Consider the following 23,875-nt stretch of genomic DNA (forward strand, 5'->3'; position numbering starts at 1 on the left):
TCCAAGAATAAAGTCCTTTATTGTCTTTTGAGCTGTGGTGATAGGTCTGGGGACCCTAAAGTGACTCAGGTGGAACTTCTTTGGACCTGGTTGTAGAGGAAGATGGCACCTTTGGCAGAGGGGCAGAGCTCGGCCCACATTTCAGTCTCCTGCAACCTCTTCACGTTCTGTGGGGGGACAGTGAGAGCCAGACATGTTGCCCTCACATCTTTTGCAGGAGTCGTGCCCAGAGTTCTGAGCCTCAGAGCCCTCTGCACAGTCCAGTCCCTAAGGAGACATGTTAAGGAGGCTGAACAGGTCCCTGGCCCTCTCCCTTGGGCTCTGGGCATCCCCAGTGAGGCCTCGTGGCGCTGGAGAACAGCTCTGAGAGATCTGGGAGCCCTGTTTGACCCCACCCACCGAGACAGACAGGCATCACCTCTGCAAGTCCCAACCCCAGCTCCTTGTCCAAGCAAGACTTTGCCTCTTCACACCTGTGTCTCCACAAAGATAATTCCTGTGGACTCGTGCGCCTCCGGTCCCCCACTCATGTAATGCTTCCTCACCTGCTCAGAGGTCAGGCTGCACCTGGACGAGACATAAGAATGGCCTGGTGGGTGCTCAGCCCCTGGAGGGCCCTTGTGGAGCCCCAGCTGTCTCAGCCCTCCCCCTCAACCACCCACCTATCCCAGGACCCAGGTCCCTGTCCCCCAGAGCTCACTCACTGGACGTAGAACTCGGCACTGGCGCGGCCTGCACTGGTCTCATTGCGCGCGATGCCCAATAGCTGCGGCTGGCTCAGGGTGAGCCGTGGCAGGTTCACCTGGGGCCGGGGTCCCACCTGTCAGTGCTCGCCACCCACACCCCGCCCCTCTCAGTGGAGGTGAGCACATGCATTACCCTGGTCCTACAGCATTTTACAGTTTGTGGCTCAAGTGTCCAGGATCACAGGATGTTGGATCTTGGGCAAGTTCATTTTACAGATGGGAAACCCAGAACCGGAGATTGGATAATTTGCTCAGAGTCATGCAAGGAAAGTCGATAAATTGACTTCCAGCTATGTTTCTTTTCAACAAACCTGGGGGAGTAGGCGAGACATTTGTCATTGTTCACATTGTAAAGAGGAAGAGCCTAAGGCACACAGAAATGGCAGGTAGGATTCCACTCCAAGTGCGCCCAGTTGCAAAGCCAGGTTCTTCCCTCAGTGCCACATGCCTGCAGACCCTGGAACCAGCCCAGACTGAGGTTGTGGAATTCTGGCACGTTCTGTTCTACAACCCCCCTCCCAGTCCACCCCCTGACCTGGCCACCCCTCACTCACCTCGTCACAGATCTCCTGGAGGACACTGGAGAAGAGTTCATGCACCACCAGCTCCCCAGGGAGGTCCTTGTGCAGAGGGCTGTCACCGGGACACAGGGCCTGTGAGAGCTGAGGCTCAGCCCCCACCCCACCTCTTCCCGCCCTGCCTTCCCCTGTGCTCGCTGGCCCGGCGGGCCTGTTTGGGCACTGTGTGAGAGTGTTAGTGGTCTCCTCACCCAGGCCCTCCCTTTCCAGATGGACTGCCAGAGGTCCAGCTAGGTCCTTGCCCCCATTCCCTATAGCTTCTGACAAGTATGGGAAAGGGATCAGTGGGGAGGCTGAGGGGCTCCCTTGAGCAGAGACTTGCCCAGAGGTACCAGGCCAATCCCCCCTCTGAGGAATGGGGAAGAAAGCTGAGCTGCCTGAGTCGCTGCGCCTTTGCACCCAGCCTGGCGTCTTACCTGAGGCTCAGGGTGCCCACCAGGCACGTCCACCAGCCCAGGGGCCTCAGCCACCCGCTGGGAGCGGCGCAGGAAGACAAGGAAGTCATCCGCGGTGGTCAGCGCGGCGCCCACTCCCAGGGGGTCTGCCAGGTAGGCCTGCTTGTCACCCCAGTCAGCAAGCCCCTGCTGTCGAAGCCAGGCAGCTGAGCTGGCCCAGTTGGTGCCCAGGAAGTCTCGGTAGGAAGTGAGGCCCAGGCGCAGGAGCAGCTGCGGCCCCTGCGAGCCAGTGGGCTCCAGGAAGGCAGAGTGCAGGCGGAACTTGGGAGCATCAAAGATCCAGGGCTGGGCCTGTAGCCGGCTCTCCCAGACAGCCGCGATGGCCTGGTCCCCTCCTGGCAGGGGACGACGGTCGTGGGCTGGACTCAGCTCAGCCCGTACTTGTTGCTCTGGCAGCCCACCCGGCGGGCACTGCAGCATCAGAGACACCTCAGGGTCCATAGTCTGGACAGGGCAGCTCTGCGGAAGGTCACAGCCAGGCCTGTCACCTTGGGGTACCCACAGTCACCCACACAGACCTACTGAGGATACTTCCAGCCCTCTTGCATATCCCTGGGCAGTAAAGTGTCTTATCCTCCAGCAGGAGCCCGAGACTCCTGCTGCCAGACATTCCTGGGACTCCAGGGCATCCCATACCACCCGGAGGTCCTCTTCCAGTCACCCCCTGATGTCCATGTCTCCCAAACCCAGGGGTCCTGCTTCCAACCCTAGACTCCCAGGAACCCCTCCCAGGGTCAGAAGCTCCAGGCTCCAGCCGGGACTCACCGCCAACTCGGCCCGAAGTCCCCTCCCCTTTCCCCCCAGAGCGGAAGTGCCCGCCCCTCCGTCCCTGGCTTCTCATTGGCCGGCTTCAGTGCTCTGGAGCTCGCGTAGGCAGCCGCCTCGCAAGGGGAGCTAGTGAGCCCAGCGGTCTGTTCTCCCTGCTCCCGTTCGTTGTGCTGTGACCCGCCCGATCTTCCGCCCGGTTAGTCTGGGCGCCGGCCCCGCCCCCTCAGGCCCAGCTCGCTTGGCCGACCCGCGAGCCTGGAGCTCGGGGGCTCGGCTTGGCTGGACTCCGTGGTTGACAGTGTCACCTTGGGCAAGTCTTGCCTGCTGGGACTCAGTTTTCCTTTCTGCACCAGGCATTTGCGGGTGGGAGGTGAATTTCATGAGCTGAGTACCCCCCTCCCAGCTCTCACATCCTGAGGCTTTTTGACTTTCTGGGCAGGGTGGGGTCATTGGACGCCCTTTCACAGTCCCCACAGGCCACTGCTCCCCACAGGTTTTGATCATGAACTCCGGAGGGAAGAAGCAGGAAGCAGCAGGGCCCAGGGGTAGGAGGGCTCACAGACCCCGGGAACAGGTGCGTTCCCCACCCCTCACCCCTACCCGGGTCCCCCCACTCCCCCGAGGTGGAAAGAGGAGGTGAAGGGACTCAGTCTTGGCTGCCTGGGAAATGCCGATGGGGTGGGACTGACGGCTGGCGGGTCACACCGTTTTCTGGAGGGCACAGGGACTCTCTCCCTCTGGTCTCCCCCTGCAGCAGGTCACACTCAGTGTTCAGGGTGGGCAGCAAGGCAGAATCACCATGGGGTCCGGGGGCCACCTCTGAACTCTTGCAGGACCGAGATGTCCAGCTGTCCAAGGCGCTGTCCTATGCCCTGCGCCACGGGGCCCTGAAGCTGGGGCTTCCCATGGGGCCTGGTAAGTGAGGGGCTTGGAGGGGCTCCAGCGCAGGGGGCAGTGTGAGCCTGTTTGTGACTGCTCTCCCCCACGGCTCCCACCGCGGCCCTGTGGGGACAGCATGCAAGGTACATCTCTCCATTTACAGGGAAGACCCAGACCCCAGTACCACGTCGGGGGCAAACTGGGAAGGGAGCCTCTCTGGGCATAAACACTTGTCCTAAAAGTGGGCACAGGGTGGGGGTTGGGGGGTGCAAAGGAGGCTTATTGAGTATCCACCTTGAGCCAGGTACTGTGCCTAAAAGGGTCGCTTTATCTCTGGGGCCCTCCAGGAGGCAGAGCCTATTCCCTGGTCAGCTAAGGAAACTGAGACTTGGACAGGGAAGACTTTCTAAAGGTCACACCAATGAGCCCTTGTGACCCCCCCAAGCCCTGGCTTTGTTCTGGTCACCTGTGTCTCCCCTGGTAACTCTGGCTCAGGCCAGAGCAGGTTCAGCTCCTGAGCACCCCGTGTGCCCACAGGCGGCTTCGTGCCCCTGGACGCCCTCCTGCGGCTGCCCCAGTTCCGCAGCTTCTCAGCTGAAGACGTGCAGCGTGTGGTGGACACCAACGGGAAGCAGCGGTTTGCCCTGCAGCCGGGGGACCCCAGCACGGGCCCTCTCATCCGAGCCAATCAGGGTCACTCCCTGCAGGTGGGGGCCAACAGGACACATGGGAGAGCCAGGCGGGACCCCTGCCTGGGAGGGGGTCTCACTGCTGCCCACTCCTTCACCCATACCAGGTACCTGAGTTGGAGGTGATGCCGCTGGAGACCCCGCAGGACCTGCCCCTGATGCTTGTGCATGGCACGTTCTGGAAGCACTGGCCCTCCATCCTGCTCAAGGGCCTGTCCTGCCGGGGAAGGACGCACATCCACCTGGCCACAGGACTGCCTGGGGACCCTGGTGTCATCAGTGGTCAGTGCCCACCCCCCCTCCTCCCAGGGACTCCCACCCACTCTCCTCCCAGGTCCACCTCCAGAGCCACCCCACACCCTGTGTGCGGCAGCAGCCCCTTCTGCCCGCTCAGTCCAGCGCCCCAGCCCACCCTGGTTTGGTAACTGCAGTCCCAGGCACTGCAGACCCCAGCTCCAGGTGTCCCTGCAGGCATGCGGCCGAACTGCGAAGTGGCCGTGTTCATCAACGGGCCCCTGGCCCTGGCGGGTGAGTCTGGGCGCAGCAGGGACGGCCCTGGGCCTGCCCAGACGGCCTGGCTGCATCCCCGCTCTGTGCGCAGATGGAATCCCCTTCTTCCGCTCTGCCAATGGGGTGATCCTGACTCCAGGGGATGCTGATGGCTTCCTGCTTCCCAAGTACTTCAAGGAGGCCCTGCAGCTGTGCCCCACCCGTGAGAACCTCCACTCCCCCCTGTTCTTTGTGCCCGGAGCCTGTGCCCTTCCCCTCGTTCCCAGCCGACTTCGGTCTCCCGTTCCCTGACCAATTTGTCTCTATCTCAGGAAAGCCCCTCTCCTTGGCTGCTCATGAAGAGACAGAATGTCAGAGCGCCTCCAAGCACAGCTCCAGGGGAAGGAGGATGATCCAACAATAAAATATTTATTTAAAAAAAAAAGAAATGTAAAAAGATAACAAAAAAGAAACTCCAGTTTGAAACCATGAATTGTCATCCTGTAGCTACAGCTGGTCTTCCTTGCGTGCTCAGGGACCACAGCAAAGTCCGGGGTGTAGGTCTCCACCACTCAGACCGGGGAAAGGCGGATGTGAGTGCTGTGGGCCCACCGTCCCTAGCCTGGGGGAGGACGGAGTCTGCCCCAGCCCCGTTCCTGGTGGGCACAAAGCCAGTGACAGTCAGTGAACGTGCCCAGCTCGGCGCATGTCTGGAGAGGGTGTGGGCAGTGAGTCCCAGTGCGTGTGGGTTTAGGCGTGGCCATGGCAGGTGGTGAGTGGGATGGGGGCAGCAGGACAGGCCTCAGAAGGCCTCGTGGCCTCCTGTGAGTTGCAGGAAGAGGTCCTCGTCCAGCTCCTCCCCTTTGGCGCGCTCCCGTGTCGACAGGAAAATGTAGCCGCCTATGTACTCGTGCACAATGCGGCAGCTGGCAGACATGCAGCTGAAAGCCACGTTGATGTGTTCATCAAACTCGATGGCAACCTGCAGGGCGGGGCAGGGGGGTGGGGTGGGGAGTGGCGATTAGAGGGGCTGGTGGTGTGGGATGCGGGAGCCGCCCCGCCCCAGCCCTGGCTGGGTCTGGCCCCGCCCAGCCCCGCCCCCCCCCCCGCCCCCACTGCGGCCTACCTGCCGGATGTCCCAGTTCACGTTCCACTGGCGCATGTTGCTGAAGCGCCAGGTCTTGACCACGTCGCCCACGGCCAAGTCGATGCGGATCAGTCGGTTGTTGGCGATGCCCAGGATCTCATCTTTCCTGCTGCCCTTGAACCTGGTCCCCGGGAGGACAGAGTGTGAGCGAGGGCCCCATCCGGCATGGCCCCGGAGCCCGCTCACACAGCCTGGTGCGGTGCTCAGGCGCAGGCAGTGCGAGTAAGTCCCTTAGGTTCTCTGGGCCTCAGTTCCTCATCTGGAGCACGGGAGTTCATCGATATAATCACCGTAATAACGTTTAGCAGCACCAGGCAAACAGTCCATGCCTTTACATAACTTTCTTGTATCGTCATCATCTTTGCTGGCTTGGGAAACAGGCGAAGGGGCAGTCCCTGTCATGGCAGCCTGCGTCAGCCCTGTCCCACAGACCAACTAACCCAGGCCCGGAGAGGGGCAGTGCCGGGACGGAGCTGGCTCTCCTGTTCTCCTGGCCTGATCTCTCTGTGTTTGCTGCGGGGGTGCAGGGTTGTGGGTAGGGCACACGGGGCGCCCTCAGGAAGGTCTGCCCGCAGAGGCTGGCCGCCCCCCAGGCAGCGGGAGAGGGCGGGGCGGGAGGGGGCGGGGCGGACTCTTACCTGACCACCACGTAGGAGATGCCGAAGTCAGGCAGGGACTGCCAGGCCTGGATGAAGCGCAGCTGGGCCTCCGACAGCGAGAGTTGCGCCACGTTCTGGTGAGCTTCCAGGATCCTTGGGGTGAGCTGCAGGACCACGCTGGTGAGGGCTTCCAAAGCCCCTGAGTCCCCCCTGCCTGTCCCCATCCGGGAGACAGGACGCTAAGCCTAGGGCAGGGGCAGCGTCCATTGTGGGGCCACCCGAGTGTGCCCTCTCCCCACTGTGAGCTGAGCCAGGCCCTGAGGTGGACGTGGGCAGCTGGACCGTGTGCCCACCTCCTCTGGGCGGGGACCAGCACACTCAGGCTGAGGGACATGGGTGGGAGAAGGAGCGTGTGAGCGCACGGCTTTTCAGAGGAAGTCGCTATGGCGATCCAGGGGCCAAGGATGGCCAGGTAAACGCTGCGGTCCTTCCCACCCCCACCCGCTCTGGCACCTGCTTGGCCTTGAACTTTCGCTGGAAGCGGGGCGCAACAAGGCCGTAGGGGTTGAGGCCCTCAGGGGAGGCATCGGGTCCCTGGGGTTGGTTGCCCGAGCCCCCAGTGCCTGTCCGCTGCAGGCTGAGGAAGGCCAGGATGGCCTGCACCTCGCTGGTGTAGCTGCTGTCCGCCATGGTGCGGCCCTTGGAGGCCAGTCGGCAGCCGGCCATCCAGCGGGCGTACTGCTGCTCCTAGGGTGAGAGGCGGGAGGGTGGTGAGGGGCCAGCGGGCTCGGTTGGGCCCCCTACCCCTCTGCCCGCCCCATGCCCGCCGGACCCGCCCACCCGGCGGGCAGCACAGCGCTCACATCCTGGCAGCGCAGGTGGATCTCACTCATGCCCTCCGGCGAGGGCACCAGGAGTTTGATGCAGAACTTCTGGCCGGACACGTTGACATCCGGGACCACCTCGCAGCCTTCAGGGAGGAGAAGGGGGTGGCTAGGAGGCTGGAGAAGGGGAGCCCTGCCTGCGATACCCCTGGGAAAGGCCTGCCCTACACACAGCCTGTTCCCCGGGTACTCAGGGAGAAGCAAGTGAGAGCGCCCACCTGGCCTTCTCACACTCACCCTTGAGGTTGAGTTGCTGAACGGGGTCCCCCGGGGCTTCGTCCTGGCTCTTGTAGTAGGACAGCGTGGTCTCCTTGAACACCACCCAGTGCTGGCGGTACCCCTTCAGGGTGAGCTTCCTGGGCCTGAGGGTGAGGTGGACGGTGGGCACCGGCCACCTTCCTCCCTCCTCTCCATCTCTTTACACGGGGCCCCTCCCGCCAGGCTGCGACTCTGCCCCCAAACTCACCGGAAGATGCGGAGGTGGTCCTTCAGCTCCGGGATGGCGGTGAGACTGTCCTGGGGAGGAGGGGGTTCAGAGGGGCCGGTTCCCGGGGCGGGGGGGGGGGGCCTCGCCCCGACCCCCCTCCCTGGCCAGAGCCCCTCTCACCAGTACATCCGTGCGTGCAGAGCCCTCCAGCTTCACCTCCAGGTTGTTCAGGGCTGCGTCTAGGTCGTCCAGTCCCGGGTCTGGGCCTGCCGGTTCACTCACCTCCCCGCTCTGGGACAGCTTGTTGATGTGGTACTGGGTGGGCACGTGGCCAGGGAGGGCTCAGCGGGCAGCCCGCTTCCGCCCAACCACGCCCCGAGCTGGGCTTCCCCGGAGATGGGGCCCCACCCTGGGGGACACTTCCTGTCCCGGGGCTGGCCTGCACCCCTGCCGCCCCGAGCCCCAAGGCCTGCCTGCCTGGCACCTGCAGGGCCGCAAACACCATCATCTCCTCCTCGGTGCAGTCAATCTCCTCCAGCAGCAGGTCCCACCGAGCCTGCTCGTACAGCTGCGTCAGCCGCACCGGGTCCGTCTGCAGCGGCGGGAGGGGGAGGCTGGGTTGGTCAGGCGTCGCGCGTCCTGCGCACCCCGTGTGCCCAGCCCCAGAGCCTCCGCCCTCAGCCCGCCCTCTGTGCTGCGGCAAGCTTGTTCATCGGCCCCACGCGGGCCTTACAGCCTGGCTGCCCCACCTGCCCGGGGAAGTGGCCCCTTTTTCCTTCTAGACCGGTTCCTACAGAGGTTGACTACAGTCTGCGGTGTGCCCCGCATGCCGCTGCAGGGGGCGCCGCAAACCCATCGATGAACAGGTAAAGCCAATCTTGAAGCGTGATAGGAGCTACCAAGGAAACAGCTGCGGGGGGCCGCTGGTCGTGCCCCCCAGCGAGGACGCCCGAGTTCTGTGGCTGAGAATGGGACTGGGTTGCAGGGAGCGAGCCCACGTGAGGAAGCCTTCCCCGAGGAGGGGACATGCTGTGCTGAGATGTGGCGAATGACAATGGGCCACTAAAGGGGCGACTGATGGGCAGAACATTCCAGAGAGAAGGAGCAGGGAGTGCACAGCGCAGAGGGGGGTCCCAGTCACCCGTGGAAGACCAAGCCCATGCTCCCCCTGAAACCCGCCAAAACTGACAGCAGAGGCATTAAAAAGGTCAACCCAAAAGGACAAAGGAGAGCGAGGCCTGGAGCAGATACGAGACGAGGTTTTGGAGGAGGAGAAGCAAAACGGGAATGGGAACTGGGTTGCCAGGGTCTCCCGTCTCCCCTCTTGCTCCGCCGCCAAGGCGCTGATGAGTTTGGAAAACAGGAGAAAGCAAACAGCCGGAAGAACAAAGACCTGGACAAAGGCATCCAGTCCGCGTGGAGGACCCCAGGACAGGCTCTGGGCGGTGATCTCCTGGCTGAGTGGCGAGGGCGGGTGGAAACGAGGACTGTAGAAAGCATAGAGAAGGAGCAGGTCCCTCTCCACTCGCTGCAGCCGAGGGACAGCCAGCTGGCACCGTGCAGAAGCCAGAGGTTTTCCCTCTGAGATGCCAAGGCGGGGGCGCACCTGCATGTGGTACTTCAGGCGCAGCTGGGAGGGGTGGTGCAGGTGCCCAGAACAGATACATGGAGAGAAGGCTGGCATCGTGAGAGGTGATGAGGCAGGAGATAGTCAGGAAGGAAACTCCAGAGGCCCCGCAGGGCTGAGGTAGAAAACATCTATACATGACAAAGACCCCCTAAGACGGGTTGTTCCTGTTTTCTGGGATAACTCTGAATCATAGAATGCACCTGCGCGCTACCCCTGATTCATTATAATATCATTATAATGAAATAACATTGTGGGACTCCCCTCTCCAGTAGCCAATCAAGAAAATCATGAGAAACCACACATGCGCAGTAGCTTTGAAATCCAACTCCTTGTACCTGCGCAGGAAAAGCCCGCCAAAGACTAGCCAGGGAGCTTCTCCCCTATAAGAATAGAATCCCCCCCCAGCCCACGTGTGCCTTCTCTGCTCAGAGTTGGCCCACTCCTATGTCCTGTGGAATGTACTATCGCTTAATAAATCTTCCCTCTTTCTTTATGCTATAAACTTTGTGTCCCAGCTCTTCCCCATTTGTCACCCAAGACATTGGCAGGGAGTCTTCTGTGCGCCGTTGGGAGAGCAGCAGGTTCAGTGCTGAGAAACAGGTGCGCCAAAGAGAAACCCCCGCAGAAGAGGGGCATGTCTGCCCTGGCACCCCCAGCAGGTTCCCCAAAACACCAAGCCCTGTTCACGCACTCTGGGTTCCCAACTGGCTTACAAGAGCCTTCCTTGTAAATACAAAAGGATCCCCCACCTTCGTGGGAAGCCGCGAGCATGAACCATGCAGACCGAGACGAACAGGGAGAAAAGAGGTTTGGAGAAAGTAAAGACCATGTAGGGAGAGAAGAAAACTCCCAACACCGGTCAAAATCCTTGTAGGGACAGAAATACTGCCCCCATAAAGCAAGAGCAGGAGGCTGTTTTAAAAAGGAATGTAATTATAAACTGAGAGCAATTAAGACTCTGTAGCATTGACAACGAGAAGCAAATTGACCAGTGAAAACAAAGATAGTCAGAGAGAGACCCAGACACGGATGTTGACCTGACCCAGGGCAGAGGCGGCCCTGGAGTCACGGGACAGAATGCTCTTTACCGTGAATGAGGCTGGGCCGGGTGGGTGCCCGTGTCAAGAATTTGTTTGTACCCCTACCTCACGCCACACACTGATAGCAATTCCTGATGGATTGCAGATCAAATGTGAACGTTAAAACAGAGCCTTTAGAGAAAAATAAGATTACATCTTTGAGATCTTGATGCAGAAAAGATTTCGTGAACAGGCCACAAAAGATGTTAATCATAAAAGAAGAAATATAAATCAGAATATAATAAGATCAGGAACTTTTGTTTATCAAAATAAACCATTCAAGTGCTCATGTTGGCAGCACATATACAAAATAAACCATTAAGCCCTGGCTGGTGTGGCTCCGTGGATTGAATGCCGGCCTGCAAACCAAAGGGTTGCTGGCCCACAACCCAGTCAGGGCACATGCCTGGGTTGTGGGCCAGGTCCCCGGTAGCGGGCACGTAAGAGGCAACCACACATTGATGTTTCTCTCCCTCTCCCCCTCCCTTCCCCTCTCTAAAAATAAGTAAAATCTTCAAAAAAATAAGCCATTGAGAGAAAACATATTCATTATATATGTATCTGAGAAAGTACTCATCTACCAACTGCATGAAGAACAGCAAAGGGGTATAAAAAAGACAAGCAAGTCCTTATAAAAATGGCAAAAAAACTTGAACAGAGACACTGAAAAAGAGGACAGGCTGATAGTGACCAGAGGGGAGAGAAGAGGGAATTTCAGGGGAGAATGGGAAGGGTTTATGGGAACAAATTTAAAGGACACATGGACAAAAACTAGGGGAGGGTGGTAATGGGAGGGAAGTGGGGAGGGTTGGGTGGGTGGACTGGATTGGGAGTAAAAGGCAGAAAACTGTACTTGAACAATGATTGAAGTAAAAAATAAATAAATAAAAAGAAAAAAGAAAAATAAATAAATAAATAAATAAATTAAAAGTTACAGCTTTACAGTTAAAAAAAAAAAAAACTTGAACAGAAACTTCACACAAGAGGATTTCCAACTGGCTAGTGGCCATGGGCTCATTGGGCTCAACTTGATTAGTCATCAAGGAAATGTAAATTACAGCCACATAAAAGGCACAGCACAGCTGTCATGGGTTGGGTGTGGGGGGAGGAGGGACTGCAATGGGCTCTAGAGAACTTTCCGGGGTGACAGAAATGTTCTAAAACTGGGATGTGGCGACAGTTGCACAATCGTATAAATTTACTAAAAATAAGCAATGCTTACAATGGGTGATTTTTATAGTATGTAAATTATATTTCAGTAAAGCTGTTTTAAAAGACACACAAATGAAAAACCACATGAGATAACTTTACACATCTACAGAATGGCTACAATGGGAAAGATAAGAAATACCACGTGAGCCCTGAATGGAGTGGCTCAGTGGATTGAGTTCCCACCTACGAACTAAAGAGACACCAGTTCGATTCCCAGTCAGGGCACATGCCTGGGTTGTGGGCCAGATCCCCAGGAGGGGACAGGCAAGGGGCAACCACACTTTCTCCCTCCCTTCCTTTCTCTCTAAAAATACATAAAGCCTTTTTTAAAAAGTTAATCTCCCCATTTCTTTTTAAAAAGTTTTATTATTTACTTTTAGACAGAGGAGAAGGGAGGGAGAAAGAGAGGGAAAGAAACATCAATGTGTGAGGGATACACTGATCTGTTTCCTCTCACACACCCCCAGCCAGGGACCTCGCCTGCAACCCAGCCATATGTCCTGACCGGAAATTGAACCAACGACCTCTTGGTTTGCAGGCCGGCACTCAACCCACTGAGCCACACCAGCCAGGGACCCCATTTCTTTCCTTTTAAAAAAGAAAGAATATGTTTTTGGGCAATTTCCAAAAAACATATACTGAAACGGTCATAGCATCTCTATTCTTAATAGCCCCAATCTGGAAATTGCCCAATGCCCCTCAACAGTAGAATGGAAATCAGCTGTGGGATATTGACACAATGGGATGCAAGGTGCCAGCGAGAAAGAATAGACTATACACCTATACACCACACGAATGAATCATTCGCATAACACTGGGTAAAAGAAGCCAGACATAAAAGTGTAGACTGTGCGATATCCTTTGTGTAGATTTCAAACACGCACAAATCTCATCTGTGGTGATAGAAGTAGCAATAGTTGTCGCCTCTGTGGGAGGTGGTGCCTGGGAGGGGGAGGAGGGAGGCTTCTGGTGGTCGGCAAAATGCTGTGAGCTCTTAAAAAAAAACACTCAGGAAATAAGAGCTCTTAGAATTAAAAAATACAGCTGCAGAGATTAAAACTCCAGAAAGTAGAACAAAAGGACAATGAGCTTAAAAATAAGAAAAGATAAATATCTAATTTCTTTCCTTGAAAAATAAGTGTAGGAGGTCTAATATCTACTAGGTCCCTGAAAAAAAAAAAAGAACAGAAAATGGAGGGGAGAAAATTATTGAAGAAATTGTAAAGGGCGTTTTTCTAGAACTGAAGGACCTGGGTTTCTAATTTGAAAGGGCTGAGCAAGTGTGCAGAAAGATCAGTGAGGAGCGATCTATACTATTGAGAGATTTAGAACACCAAGAGATAAAGAGAAGATTTTAAAAGTTCCTGATACCTGCTCCCTACCTCCAAGAAATTTAATAGAAGTATGTGTCACATAGAGAAGGACTGAAAATAAAAATAGCACCAGACTTTTCAACGGCAACACTGGAAACCAGAAGACGATGGGAAGGTGGCTTCAGAATTTGGCTGGAAAATGTTTCCAACTTAGAATTCTATACCTCGCCAAACTATCATGTGAGTGAGCGTAGAATTCTGACCTTTGCAGACAGGCAGAATTTCAAATTGTTTAAGTCTCACATACCCTTTTAGGGGAAGCTATTGGAATATATGCTCCATCAAAATGAGGGAGTCCGTTAAGAGAGAGGAACACAAGTGACCAGGAACCAAGAAGCCCTGGGTGGCATTCCCCAGGGAACAGTGGAGAGACGACTAAGGGAAGTTGTGCGGTGGGCATAGAACGCTACCATTCCATGGTCCCGGGAAGGGAATCGCACTGACTGGCGTCCTAACGTGGCCAACCATTCTGAAAGAAGTGTTTTCATTGGTTGCAATGTTGGAGGGGCTTGGCCATAGAATGTTCCACCTCAACTCTCAGTGACAAGCCACAGCCCCTGATAGCCTTTTGGGGCCTCTTTCTGAACTGAGCACAGACAGACAATTAGTAGAAAAATAGGTTAATAAAAATATAGCAATTTTGAACTATAAAAAGCATGACCAAGAAAGGAAATATCTTTACTCTGTGGCTTGGCTAAGAACACTGTTTATATGTGTCACTATTTATAGCCACGATCATGCTGTTTTTAACCCAAAACTATAGCAAAGTTCAGTGGGAAGGTGCAGAGAAATGTGTGTGTTATAGGGGCAGGGGGAGGGTGTGAGATGGCTAAGTTTTCATCTTTATACAAAGACCAGAGAATAGAAAATAATATAAGCATGTCATATAGACAGAAACACTAGAATAAAAAGCTACAGAGTTAAACATTTACATTCTCTCCCTGGCTGGGATAGCTCAGTGGACTGAGTGCGGGCTGCAAACCAAAGGATCGCCAGCCTGATTACCAGTCAGGGCACAGGCCTGGCTTGCAGCCAAGTCCCAGTGAGGGGCCCGAGAGAGGTAACCACACACTGCTGTTTCTCTCCCTTTCTCCCGCCCTTTCCCTTTCTCTAAAAAATAAATAAAATCTTTTTTAAAAATTTATGTTCTCTAGGGATCAGAAATCTGAGATAAGAAGCCCAGCGGGGAACCGTTTTTAGTTATTATTACAAACCTGCTGGGGATATTGGACCCTTTGAGCCATCATATATTTCACTGTAACAGAAATTAGAATGAAGAAAAAAGAACCACAAGACCAAATGGTTTTTGGATATTGGACAACTGACCACGTGGAACAGTGACCCTGAGGGAAGGGGAGACAAGGTGACCCCTCAGATTGCCCCAGCCATCTGACTACCTGGAGAGGGTTTCTAGGCTGCAGCACAGGGTGGAGGACCCCAGACAGAGCCCAGCATTATTCCCGGAGTTGAGGAAACACAGCGGAGATTAAGGAAGCCCAAGGCAGCCAGAGCTCACAGGCAGAGTCCTGGAGAGGCGGCAGCTGCGCGGGGAGGAAGCCCTGGGGATCCGCCGAGGGCTCCCTGTGCGTCTTTAGCTGAGTGCGGATTCGCGTCTGTGTGTAAGGAAACCGCCCAAGGCCGCTGGGAGAAAACCCGGGAGAGGAGCAGGTGGAACCTTGACCAGATCTTATGTGGAGTGGGAATACTCACATTCCCAGAAGCCAGGTTAGAGAAATCTCTCATACGTGGTGCATCAGACACTCAGAAGGCTGTTTATTCCCCTTGGAAAGGGGAGAAATTAGCCCTAGATTACAGATGCTCTTGTCCTAATTAACTAGTGATCAAACTGCTTCCAAGTATCTTAAATTCATGCCCAAACTAGTTTTATAAATATTTAAAGGACCACAAAACACACACACACACACACACACACACACACACACACACACACAAAAACACAAAAACCCAGCACCGAAGAACAGAAAATTTGTCATGTCTGGCATCAAATAAAAACTGACCAGGCACGAATACAAGCAGAACAACACAACTCAGAACGAGGAGATCAACAGTCAATGGAAACAGATCCAGCAATGACCCAGCTGATCAAACTCATAGACGAAACCACTAGAAGTTATTCTACATACAGGGTGGAGCAAAAGTAGGCTTCCAGTTGTGGGTATGCAAAACACAGTTCATTCTTCTATTATTATTTGTTGATTATTATATTATTTTTCATACAAACAACTGTAACCCAACTTCCCCCCTGCCGCTGTATACTCCGTATGTCCAAGGAAGTAGAGAACAGCATGTGTGTGTGTGTTAGCAGAGATACAGAAAATGTTAAAAAGGTCAAAATTAGCCCTGGCTGGCATAGCTCAGTGGATTGAGCATGGGCTGCGAACCAAAGTGTCTCAGGTTCGATTCCCAGTCAGGGCACATGCCTGGGTTGCAGGCCACAGCCCCCAACAACCACACATTGATGTTTCTCTCTCTCTCTCTTTCTCCCTCCCTTCCCTCTCTAAAAATAAATAAAATCTTAAAAAAAAAAAGATCGAAATTGAGCTCACTAAACCCCAAGCATGAGACACCTGAAGTGAATTAGGTGAACAATGATAATCGGATTGTTGAAAACCAGTGTGAAAAGAAAATCATAAAAACAGTTAGCAAGGAAGACACATTCCATGCCGATAAGCAGAGAAAGCTAGCAGACCTGCCGGTCGCAGCAGTGTAAGCCGAGAGACAATGGAGTTAGGTCATGGGGCAGGGCTGGGGGGGTGGTTATCTGTCAGTCAAGAACTCTACACCAAGTGAAAATATCTTTCAAAATCACAGGCAAAATAACAACTCCCAGACACATATAAAAGCTGCAAGAATTCATCCCCAAGTCAGCAGGGAAATGTACCAGAGAATGTTCTGGGCTGGAAACCTGCTCTGCACACGGGGACGGAGGGCGCGGGAGACAGTGAGCATGTGGGCGGGCACAGGAGGCTTTCTTCACGCGTGTGAACGCCTTCCCAGGAGTCCTGGCGGCTGGAACTGTTCTGCAGCCGCGTTAGTGCCCTGGTGGGGGTACTGGCTGGGGGCAACTGGGTAAAGGGTGTCCAGGTACCTGGGGCCTCTGTGTGTTACTTCTTAACAGTTGACTGTGAATCTACAGTTATCTCAAAACAAAAATGTATTTATTTGTTTTAAAGATTTTTATTTATCCCTAGAGAGAGGGAAAGAGAATGAGAAAGAGAGGAAGAGAAACATCAATGTATGGTTGCCTCTCACATGCCTCCCACTGCGGGGACCTGGCCCAAAACCCAGGCAGGTGCCATGACTGGGAATCAAACCAGCGATGCTTAGGTTAGCAGGGGCCAGCACTCAATCCACTGAGCCATACCATCCAGGGCTCAAAACAAAAATTTAATAAAAAACAATTGCCTGGATAAAGCGAAAGTAATTAACAATGACAACTCAACATTCTACTCATAGGTATATATCCAAAAGAAATGACTATCTATGTCCACTCAAAAATCTGTTCATGAATATTCATAGCAGCATTATCCATAATAGCTGACAAGTGTGTGGGGGGGACCATATGTCTATTAATTGATAGAAAGAAACCGCGGCGCATCTATGCAATGGAATATTACTCAGCCACAAAAATGAATAAAACACAGCGCTGACCAGTGTGGCTCAGTGGGTTGGGTGTCATCCTGCAAAGCGAAAGGTCGTGGGTTCAGTTCCCGGTCAGAGCACGTGTCTGGGCTGCAGGCCAGGCCCCCGGTGGTGGGTGTGAGAGAGGCAATGGATCAATGTTTCTCTCCCTCTCTTTCCTCCCTCCCTCCCCGTCTCCCTAAAAATAAATAAATAACATCTTTCTGAAACAATAAATAAAGCACCGATCGATCCACACTGCACAGCACGGATGAACCTTGAAAACACGGTCCTAAGCTAAAGAAGCCAGACACCACGAAGAGCCGCCCTGGTACGAAATGCCCAGAGCAGGCAAAGCTGTCGAGACAGAAAGGTTAGCTGAGAAGTTGCCCGGGGCTGCGGGGAGTGGGGAGCAGTAAACGGGCAGTGCCCTCGGAGGAGCACGCGATTTCTTTCGGAGTGTTCTCGAATCGGCCGTGGTGCTGGCCGCACCGCTCTGTGAACACGATAAAAACCACCGACGTGGACATCGCCAGCGGGCATGTTGGGTGATGTGTGAGTTATTTCTCAATAGAGCGTCAAAACGACCACCACGGCAACGAACACAATGGTGCGCCGGGGGCCTCAGCATGTGGCGCGGTGGGTGCGCAACAATGTTGGGGGGGGGATGAGGGGGTCCTGCTGTTAAGGCTCTTGGACCCTGTGTGAGGCGGCAGCATTACCAGGCGGCAAATGTGTACGTGCACTATGACCCCTACAGCAGCGACGTAAAAAAGCAAGCACAGCTACCGCGCTGATAGAAAGGAAACAAAATGGAATCATGAACACCATCGAACCCGAGAAGGTAGGGAAGGCAAAGAGAAGGGAGCGAGGAAGTCCCCAGGACCGGCGGGCAGGAGGTGATGCCCGTGGAAAGGCGTGGGCAGGGCCAGCGCAGCCTGGGGCCACAGGCAGCCACGGGGCCTTCCGGGCAGGAGTGGCACGGCCTACGGTGCATTGGCAAGGGTTCCTTCCAGAGCTGGGGGGCGGGGCGAGGCCCAGGGGAGAGGAAGGTACGGTAGGAGGGCTGCAGTATGGCTGGGCAGGTGACCCAGAGAAGAGCAGGTGGTTTGGGACTGTAGCTGGAGGGATGATCAAGAGGACCCCAGGAGGGGCGGGGCAGGAGGCCAAGGGCAGGATCCAGAACCAGCTAAGTCTGGGCTTTGCCATGAGCCCGTGAGGGGCGGGAGGAGCTGCCTGAGGGGCTCTGGGGGTTTTCCAGGGGGCGGCACAGAGCCTGCTGGGTGCCAGAGGGGACAGTCAGCCTGGAGGGACAGATGCGTGCTGGCACCTGCCTCAAAGCCTGGTCCCTCACGCAGCCCCGTCCCGGCAGGGCCCAGTGCCACCCCCACCAGGAAGCCTTCCCTGAGCCCAGGTGCTGGGCGTCTCCCACCTGAGCAGGCTTCCCAGGGACCCTCACCGCGGGGTCCCCACGGATCTGCGGTCATTTCCCCCCTGACGCCCTTGGCCTCAGCGCAGGCCCAGCACTGTGTTGGCAGAATTAATAAACGGGTGTGGATGGACAAACGGACAGAGACAGACCCCTACAGGTCTCTGACATTCCCAGAGCCCCGATCCCTGGACCCAGCCCCTCATGTCTCACCGACCCAGACCCCGCTTGTCCCTGAGCCGACCCACCTTGGGATCCAGGTCGAAGAAGCTGTAGTACTTGAAGCGCAGCCAGAGCGTGTCCCCGGACTTGATGTCCTGCTGCATGAGGCACCGCGAGGAGTCCAGCCACCTGGGCCGCGGCACAAGCAGGGGTCAGGGCCGGGCCAGGCACAGCGCTGGGGCGGGGCGGGGGGCCGGGCAGGCGGCTTGGGGGCGAGCACACACACAGGAGGCGTGGACTGGGGGTAAGCGGGACACGCAGGGAGTGAGCCTCGGCAGCGGGGACGCGGCCCCAGGACAGACCCGGCAGGCAGTGCACCTGCTGTGGAGCTGGGTCTTGTCCATCAGGGAGCTGGGCCGGGGCAGGCGCTGGAGCAGGAGGGGGTCAGGCGGCTGCTGCGGCCGGCTCAGCATGTGGTAGCAGGCCTCCATCTGCTCGCTGTCTGAGAAGTGGGCTGGCATCCCCCGGAACAATGCGGGTGCCACGCCTGCGGAGCAGGCCGGGGTCAGCGAGGCCCTGCCCCCAGCCCTGGGCCTCCTGGGCCTGTCCCCTGCGCCCAGCCCCGGGCCCACCCGGCCAGTGCTCACCCCCAGCCAGGACGACCTTGGTCAGGTCATACACCTCCTCCTCAGGCTCCTTCTCTTTCTTGTCCTTCTTCTTCTTCTCAGGAGCACGGAGCAGAGACAGCTCCTCGGGGTGCCGGATACCTGGGAGAAGCTGGGGCCTCAGCAGGCACCGGGAGCTGCCCTGTGACCCCTCCAGTTCCCCCCACCCCCCACCACGGGCACGGTGGGGCAGGTCACGGCCCTGCAGACAGGATGGGGACCGGAGCAGCAAGGACAACAGGACGAGAGCTGGGCCTGTGAGGGGAGGGGACCAGCCCCCTTGCTGCGGGAGCCTGGCCGCGTGGCAGGGTGGGGACCCTCGGGGACTCACTGAGAAGGCGGCAGATGGCAGCCACGGCCTGGAAGAGGGGCTTGGAGAAGCTGGCCCGCAGGCGCACCGCCCTGCGGTTGGGCAGCCGCAGGAGGACCGGCCGATGCTGGGGCCCGAAGAAGAGGCGGGCGTCGGCCAGGATGCCGTACTTGTCCAGCGTCCAGTGGGTCTGCAGCAGCCATCGCCTTTTCTGTTCCCACCAAATGGCGTGGTCCGACCAGTCCTGCTTGCGGTCTGCGGGGGCCGAGGGAGAAGGGGGCGGTGCCCGTCAGCCTTGGAGGGCGGGCCCTGACGCCAGCCCCACCGAGGCTGAGCACCTGCTTAGAATTCAGAGGCCCCTGATGACTTCCCCTCCCTCCCCTGCCCAAGCGCAGGGCAGGGCCACCAGGCTGGGCTGGCTTGGGGTCTAGGACAAGGTCATGGCGGAATGGCTCTTCGCTGGCTAACCCTGCTCAGCCTTCTGGGCTCAGTCGCTGCTTCGCTTCCTAGAGAGCCCCCAGCCTAGAGTCTGTGTGCCCCAGTCTGAATGCACCCACCTCACGCACTCCAGCCCACTGGGCTGCCCCACGCAGTCCCTCCTGTGCCCCTGAAGACCCCGGCCCACTGCGTCTACCCCTGGCGTCGCCGGGAGCTCGGGGGCTCATGCTACGGCAGGGCCCGGGGTTGTGCCTGGCATGCAAGAGCAGGCGCTCCGTAAACACCTAGTGGGTCCTGGTTCTGTGACCTTGGCCGAGGCCTTCACCTCTCTGTGCCTCAGCTTTCGAGGCGTGAGCAGCAACCGCCCCGGCCCCGTGGACACGGAGCAGCACCCGCCCAGCCGAGCTGGGCATCGGTAGGCGCCCGGTGCACTCAGGAGTGAGTGGGGACGGGAGGGCTGGGCATGCTGTCCCCACCGCAGGGGGTGGGAGCCGAAGGGAGGCGGCCTGGGGAGCCCTGCAGCGAGTGGAGGGGCAGGGTCTGTCTGTGTGTCTGTCTGTCCGTCTGTCTCCCTGCTGAGGCCTGGCTGCCTGGCTGGGCGCCAGGCCCTGGGGCCCCCAGGTCTTCACTGCTCAGCCCCGAGTCTCGGTCTGAGGGACCTTCTCCTCCTGACTTCCGCTTTTCACGGTCTCCTTGGGCCCTGCCTTAAGGGAGGCGACCCTGGGCGCCTCAGCCTTTTGGCTGGACTGTCCCGGGGCCCTGTGCCGCCCACCTGACCTCCCTCCGCAGAGGCCTGTGGTGGGTTTGGGTGGGCTGGGCCTGAGGAAACACCCCACCCCCGCCCCCACCCGCAGGCCCCAAGGGCTCCCCACTGGGACTATCGCTCCAGGGCCGGCCTTCCAGCTCTGGCTATCGGAATGTGCTTTCCGCCTCCCCGGGAAGGGGCAGTCCCCACCCCGGCAGGGAGAGATGATGAGACGTCCCCAGCCCCGCTCCTTTCAATGGCTGATACCACAGGCGGCTCTGCTGTAACTTCCTGTGGGGGCAGGGCCCTCCCACCCAGGCTGGGCCTGTCACCCGTCTGCCTGACGCTTCCGCCTGGGGGAGGAGGTGTGGGAGGAGGCCCTCGGGGGCCCCCAGGAGCCCCGTCTGCTGTCCCCTCAGACCCCCAGGAGGTGGCCTCTTCCCCAGCCCCCAGACAAGGCCGCTTCTGCCCCCCGCAGTGGGGGGTGGGGGGACTGTGGCCGGACCTGCTCCCTGGGGACGTAGCAGAACCCGCTGGAGCGGGAGGAAGGAAGGGGAGACTCGGGAGGGGAGGAAATGGGGGAGATGTCTTTTTTGGAACCCAATGATTAAGCCGGTGCCTGAGTCACCGTGACACTGTTATCACGGGCCCTGCAGCAGGGAAGTGCCACGGGACCGCAGCGGGCGCCGTCGCCCCGGGGGCCGAGGGTCACTCACTGATCTCCTCCACGATCTTCAGCAGCACCCCGCCGATGTGCGACTCCCCGGTGACCCGCAGGGTGACCGACTCTGCCTCGGGGTCCTCCTCTCCCACAAACACCCGCAGCTCCCAGGACGAGTCGATGTAGTCCCCCGTGGCCGTCTTCATGCCCGCCATGGCTGCGGCGGCGGCGGCGCTGCGGACGGGGTGGGGAGGAAGCAAGTGGGTGAGGTGCTGCGCCCCGTGGGCTGCCTGCTCCAGGCAGAAGAGGCCCCACAGTGATGGTGCCCTGGGCAGGGGCGGAGCAAACCCGCAGGCCGTACCCCACGGCGGCGGCAGCTAGACTCGGGGTGCTGAGCTGTTCCAGGCAAACCCTCTCATCGTCTCGATGGGTAGAGGCTGCAAGGGCCTTGGAGACCATGTGGTCCAGCCCACTGCCATCTCTCAGACGGGAGGCCTGAGGCCCAGCGAGAGCAAGAAGGGCTCACGCAGGAGCACCCAGCTCGAGGGCAGGGCCGAGCACGGCCCCTATCTCTTCTCCTGGCCACAGCTCACCCTGAGGCCACACTGGCTGCGGCCCACCCTGGGAACGGCTATCAGCACAGGTCACAAGAGAATTCCAATCCCGGCCCAAAGCTGAGACCCAAACATCCCAGACCAGCCGAGGCCTCTGTAGGGCAGTGGGAAGTCCACTTCTCCGGGTTCTGCGTGGGGGAGGCCCTGCTGGGCAGAGGGGCCGCAGGAGGGCGAGGAAGAAGGGCCCCAGCTTACCTTGCTGGCAAGGGGTTGGGGCGGCAGGTGGAGCTGGAGCGTCAGCCACTCTCGACCTCAGCCTGAACACCTGCAGACCAGAGAGCTTCCTTCTCCTCCGCTTTCTCTTTGGAGCTTCCTTCAGCCGGTGAGGGCAGCCCTCGCCGTCTTAATCAGGGCGGGCTCAGCCCCTCCTCCCCAGGGCGGGTTGGTGACTGTGGGTGCAGGAAGCGAACTGCCAGCCACCGCTAAGGGCCCCAGGGTGGCCCCGCCTCGGATCCCAGTGAGCCCACAAAGCAAGGGAGGAGGAGGGCTGGGGGACCCCCCACAGAAGGGTCCCCTCATCTGCACAGTTGCTCAGGTCGAGAGAAGCCACCGGTTTGTGTTCGTGGCTACGTGCCCCGTAGGAAGCCACCTCTCATCTCCAGCCTTTCACGGGGTGGGTGGCTTTGGGCCACGTAACATCCCCGGGACGCCGAGGAGAGCCGCGGGAGCGGAGGGACTGGATCCAGGTTACTTAGGACTTGGTAGATCAGGTCGGCTCAAGACCCAGCGTCCCTTTGTCACCAGATACTTGAAGAAGGCTCGAGGAAAAACAAATCCTTTAAGTCTTTCCTGTCCCCAGTGAACGGTCTCTATTTCCAAACGTGTCCATGTCTGAGATGCCCCAGGTCGCAGCTGAACGACATTGGCTCATCACTCGCCAAGGCCCTGGCCCACGCCTCCGGGGAAGACTCCAAACCTGCCACCCTCCACTGTCCCACCTGCAAGGACCCTCATCCCCAGAACACCAGCAGCTCAGTCCTGCGAAGTCCCTCTTCAGATGTGACCTCAGAGGGTCCCTGGTAGCCCATCTGTGCCTCTGGCCCTTGCCCTAGCCTGCCCCAGGATGCTTGTTAGCTCTGGGAGAGCTGGACCGTGGCTTGCTCCTGGCTCCTGGCAGGAACCCGGCCTGCGCAGAGGATCAGTTTAGGGCTGGAGGGAACTGAGCCCCGAGACAGTAGCACCCAAGGGGCAGTAGAGTCCCTGGGGAGGACAGGCTTTCTTAACCATGCTGCCCGGTGGGGGAGGGGGCCTGCGGGGGTTCCCAGGGGAAAGCCAGTTTATGCAAAGTCAAGGGAGCAGGAAGTGCAGACAGCTGCTGGCCTCAGCGGCTTCCTAGCCCAGAGTTTCTCTTGGAGCAAAAGAGGAAGTTTTACTCCTGCCCCCGCAGCAGCCCCACTTGGAGAAGGCTTTAGAAAGTTTGTTGCAACCAGGGGAAAAATGTGATTAAAAGCTATTACTTTAAGAGCCCTGGCTGATGTAGCTCAGTGGATTGAGCGCAGGCTGTGAACCGAAGTGTCACAGGTTCGATTCCCAGTCAGGGTACACGCCAGGGTTGCAGGCCATGACCCCCAGCAACCACACATTGTTTAAAATAAAAAAAGCTTTTACTTTAAGCCCAGTTGTGAGCAGTGACTTCTTTAAAAACGAAAACATCTAGTCACAAACAGATCTGATCTCCCAAAAAGGCAGCTCCAAAGCATCCCCAGTAGTGGCAACAGTTTTGTCTGTTGGGTGGAGCTGAGTATTCTCTGGGTCCAGCTGGCTTTTGGTTTGAGTCTAGCATGTGAACTGTCAGCATGGGAGTCACCTGTAGAGTCCCCTTGTCCCAACCTAGCCTTGAACCTGGCCTCTCAGCCTCCAGGCAGGAGTTGCCGTTGCTTTCAGCAGTTCCTTGAGCGGCAGCACCACCTAGTGGCCACCTCAGTGAAGCGGTGGAACCAGGACAAACTCACGCTGACTCCCACTGCAAAGCAAAGGGTCCTGGTAGCCTGGTCCATTGAGACACACCTCTCCCAACCCAGGTTGTGAGCCCTGCAGAACAGCCCCTTTCACTTCTTTTGGCAAGGGCTGCAAACTGAAAGGTCACAGGTTCGATTCTCAGTCAGGGTAGCGAGCCACGTCCCTAGCAGGGCATGCGTGAGAAGCAACCGATCCGTCTAACATGTTTCTTTCTCCTTCCCTTACCCTCTCTCTAAAACTAAATAAATAAAATAGAAGTCTTTTGGCAAAAAAACCACTCAAGGACGTCACGAGA

General features: G+C 57.5%; 3 protein-coding genes across 9 annotated transcripts; 1 reads left to right on the plus strand and 2 right to left on the minus strand.

The window, feature by feature from the left end:
- NUDT22 (nudix hydrolase 22) lies at positions 1-2,668 on the minus strand. 4 transcript variants are annotated; one of them, XM_045854775.1, is made up of 6 exons: positions 2,545-2,668; positions 1,741-2,238; positions 1,301-1,399; positions 705-802; positions 474-567; positions 1-267 (listed from the first exon to the last, which is right to left on the minus strand). In XM_045854775.1, the coding sequence occupies exons 2-6, from the start codon at positions 2,218-2,220 to the stop codon at positions 142-144; spliced, it is 897 nt and encodes a 298-aa protein (XP_045710731.1). In that variant the 5' UTR covers positions 2,221-2,238; positions 2,545-2,668; the 3' UTR covers positions 1-141. The 4 variants fall into 4 exon arrangements, with proteins under 4 accessions (XP_045710731.1, XP_045710732.1, XP_045710734.1 ...); XM_045854776.1 differs by lacking the exon at positions 2,545-2,668 and having other exon boundaries at positions 1-167; positions 1,741-2,538; XM_045854778.1 differs by lacking the exons at positions 705-802; positions 2,545-2,668 and adding an exon at positions 1,058-1,110 and having other exon boundaries at positions 1-167; positions 1,741-2,538.
- TRPT1 (tRNA phosphotransferase 1) lies at positions 2,647-5,110 on the plus strand. Of its 4 annotated transcripts, none has more exons than XM_045854783.1 (8): positions 2,647-2,743; positions 3,041-3,121; positions 3,381-3,462; positions 3,964-4,133; positions 4,223-4,397; positions 4,587-4,643; positions 4,717-4,827; positions 4,937-5,110. In XM_045854783.1, exons 2-8 carry the CDS (start codon positions 3,050-3,052, stop codon positions 5,026-5,028), a joined length of 759 nt encoding a protein of 252 aa, XP_045710739.1. In that variant the 5' UTR covers positions 2,647-2,743; positions 3,041-3,049; the 3' UTR covers positions 5,029-5,110. The 4 variants fall into 4 exon arrangements, 3 of the variants coding, with proteins under 3 accessions (XP_045710739.1, XP_045710740.1, XP_045710741.1); XM_045854784.1 differs by lacking the exon at positions 2,647-2,743 and adding an exon at positions 2,761-2,917; XR_006787585.1 differs by lacking the exon at positions 2,647-2,743 and adding an exon at positions 2,764-2,917 and having other exon boundaries at positions 4,547-4,643.
- FERMT3 (FERM domain containing kindlin 3) lies at positions 5,013-21,982 on the minus strand. The gene is made up of 15 exons (XM_045854774.1): positions 21,817-21,982; positions 21,063-21,241; positions 19,185-19,418; positions 18,836-18,955; positions 18,567-18,735; positions 18,275-18,377; positions 8,146-8,253; positions 7,842-7,976; positions 7,701-7,750; positions 7,472-7,596; positions 7,214-7,320; positions 6,864-7,097; positions 6,390-6,514; positions 5,731-5,872; positions 5,013-5,586 (listed from the first exon to the last, which is right to left on the minus strand). The coding sequence occupies exons 2-15, from the start codon at positions 21,220-21,222 to the stop codon at positions 5,407-5,409; spliced, it is 1,992 nt and encodes a 663-aa protein (XP_045710730.1). The 5' UTR covers positions 21,223-21,241; positions 21,817-21,982; the 3' UTR covers positions 5,013-5,406.
- Between the last annotated feature and the right edge of the window lie 1,893 nt (positions 21,983-23,875).

Source organism: Phyllostomus hastatus, unplaced genomic scaffold (assembly GCF_019186645.2).
Source record: "Phyllostomus hastatus isolate PE091 unplaced genomic scaffold, TTU_PhHast_1.1 phas_scaffold_11, whole genome shotgun sequence".
Lineage (NCBI taxonomy): Eukaryota > Metazoa > Chordata > Mammalia > Chiroptera > Phyllostomidae > Phyllostomus > Phyllostomus hastatus.

Coding starts and splice junctions, on each gene's coding strand:
- NUDT22 (XM_045854775.1), bottom strand. CDS start 2,220: ATGGACCCTGAGGTGTCTCTGATGCTGCAGTGCCCGCCGGGTGGGCTG. Junction 803..1,300: donor TCCAGGAGATCTGTGACGAG/GTGAGTGAGGGG, acceptor CCCCGGCCCCAG/GTGAACCTGCCACGGCTCAC. Junction 568..704: donor AGTGCCGAGTTCTACGTCCA/GTGAGTGAGCTC, acceptor TGTCTCGTCCAG/GTGCAGCCTGACCTCTGAGC.
- FERMT3 (XM_045854774.1), bottom strand. CDS start 21,222: ATGGCGGGCATGAAGACGGCCACGGGGGACTACATCGACTCGTCCTGG. Junction 18,736..18,835: donor CAAGGTCGTCCTGGCTGGGG/GTGAGCACTGGC, acceptor CCTGCTCCGCAG/GCGTGGCACCCGCATTGTTC. Junction 7,098..7,213: donor TCCACCTGCGCTGCCAGGAT/GTGAGCGCTGTG, acceptor CTCTCACCCTAG/GAGCAGCAGTACGCCCGCTG.
- TRPT1 (XM_045854783.1), top strand. CDS start 3,050: ATGAACTCCGGAGGGAAGAAGCAGGAAGCAGCAGGGCCCAGGGGTAGG. Junction 3,122..3,380: donor CTCACAGACCCCGGGAACAG/GTGCGTTCCCCA, acceptor GAACTCTTGCAG/GACCGAGATGTCCAGCTGTC. Junction 4,398..4,586: donor GGACCCTGGTGTCATCAGTG/GTCAGTGCCCAC, acceptor GTGTCCCTGCAG/GCATGCGGCCGAACTGCGAA.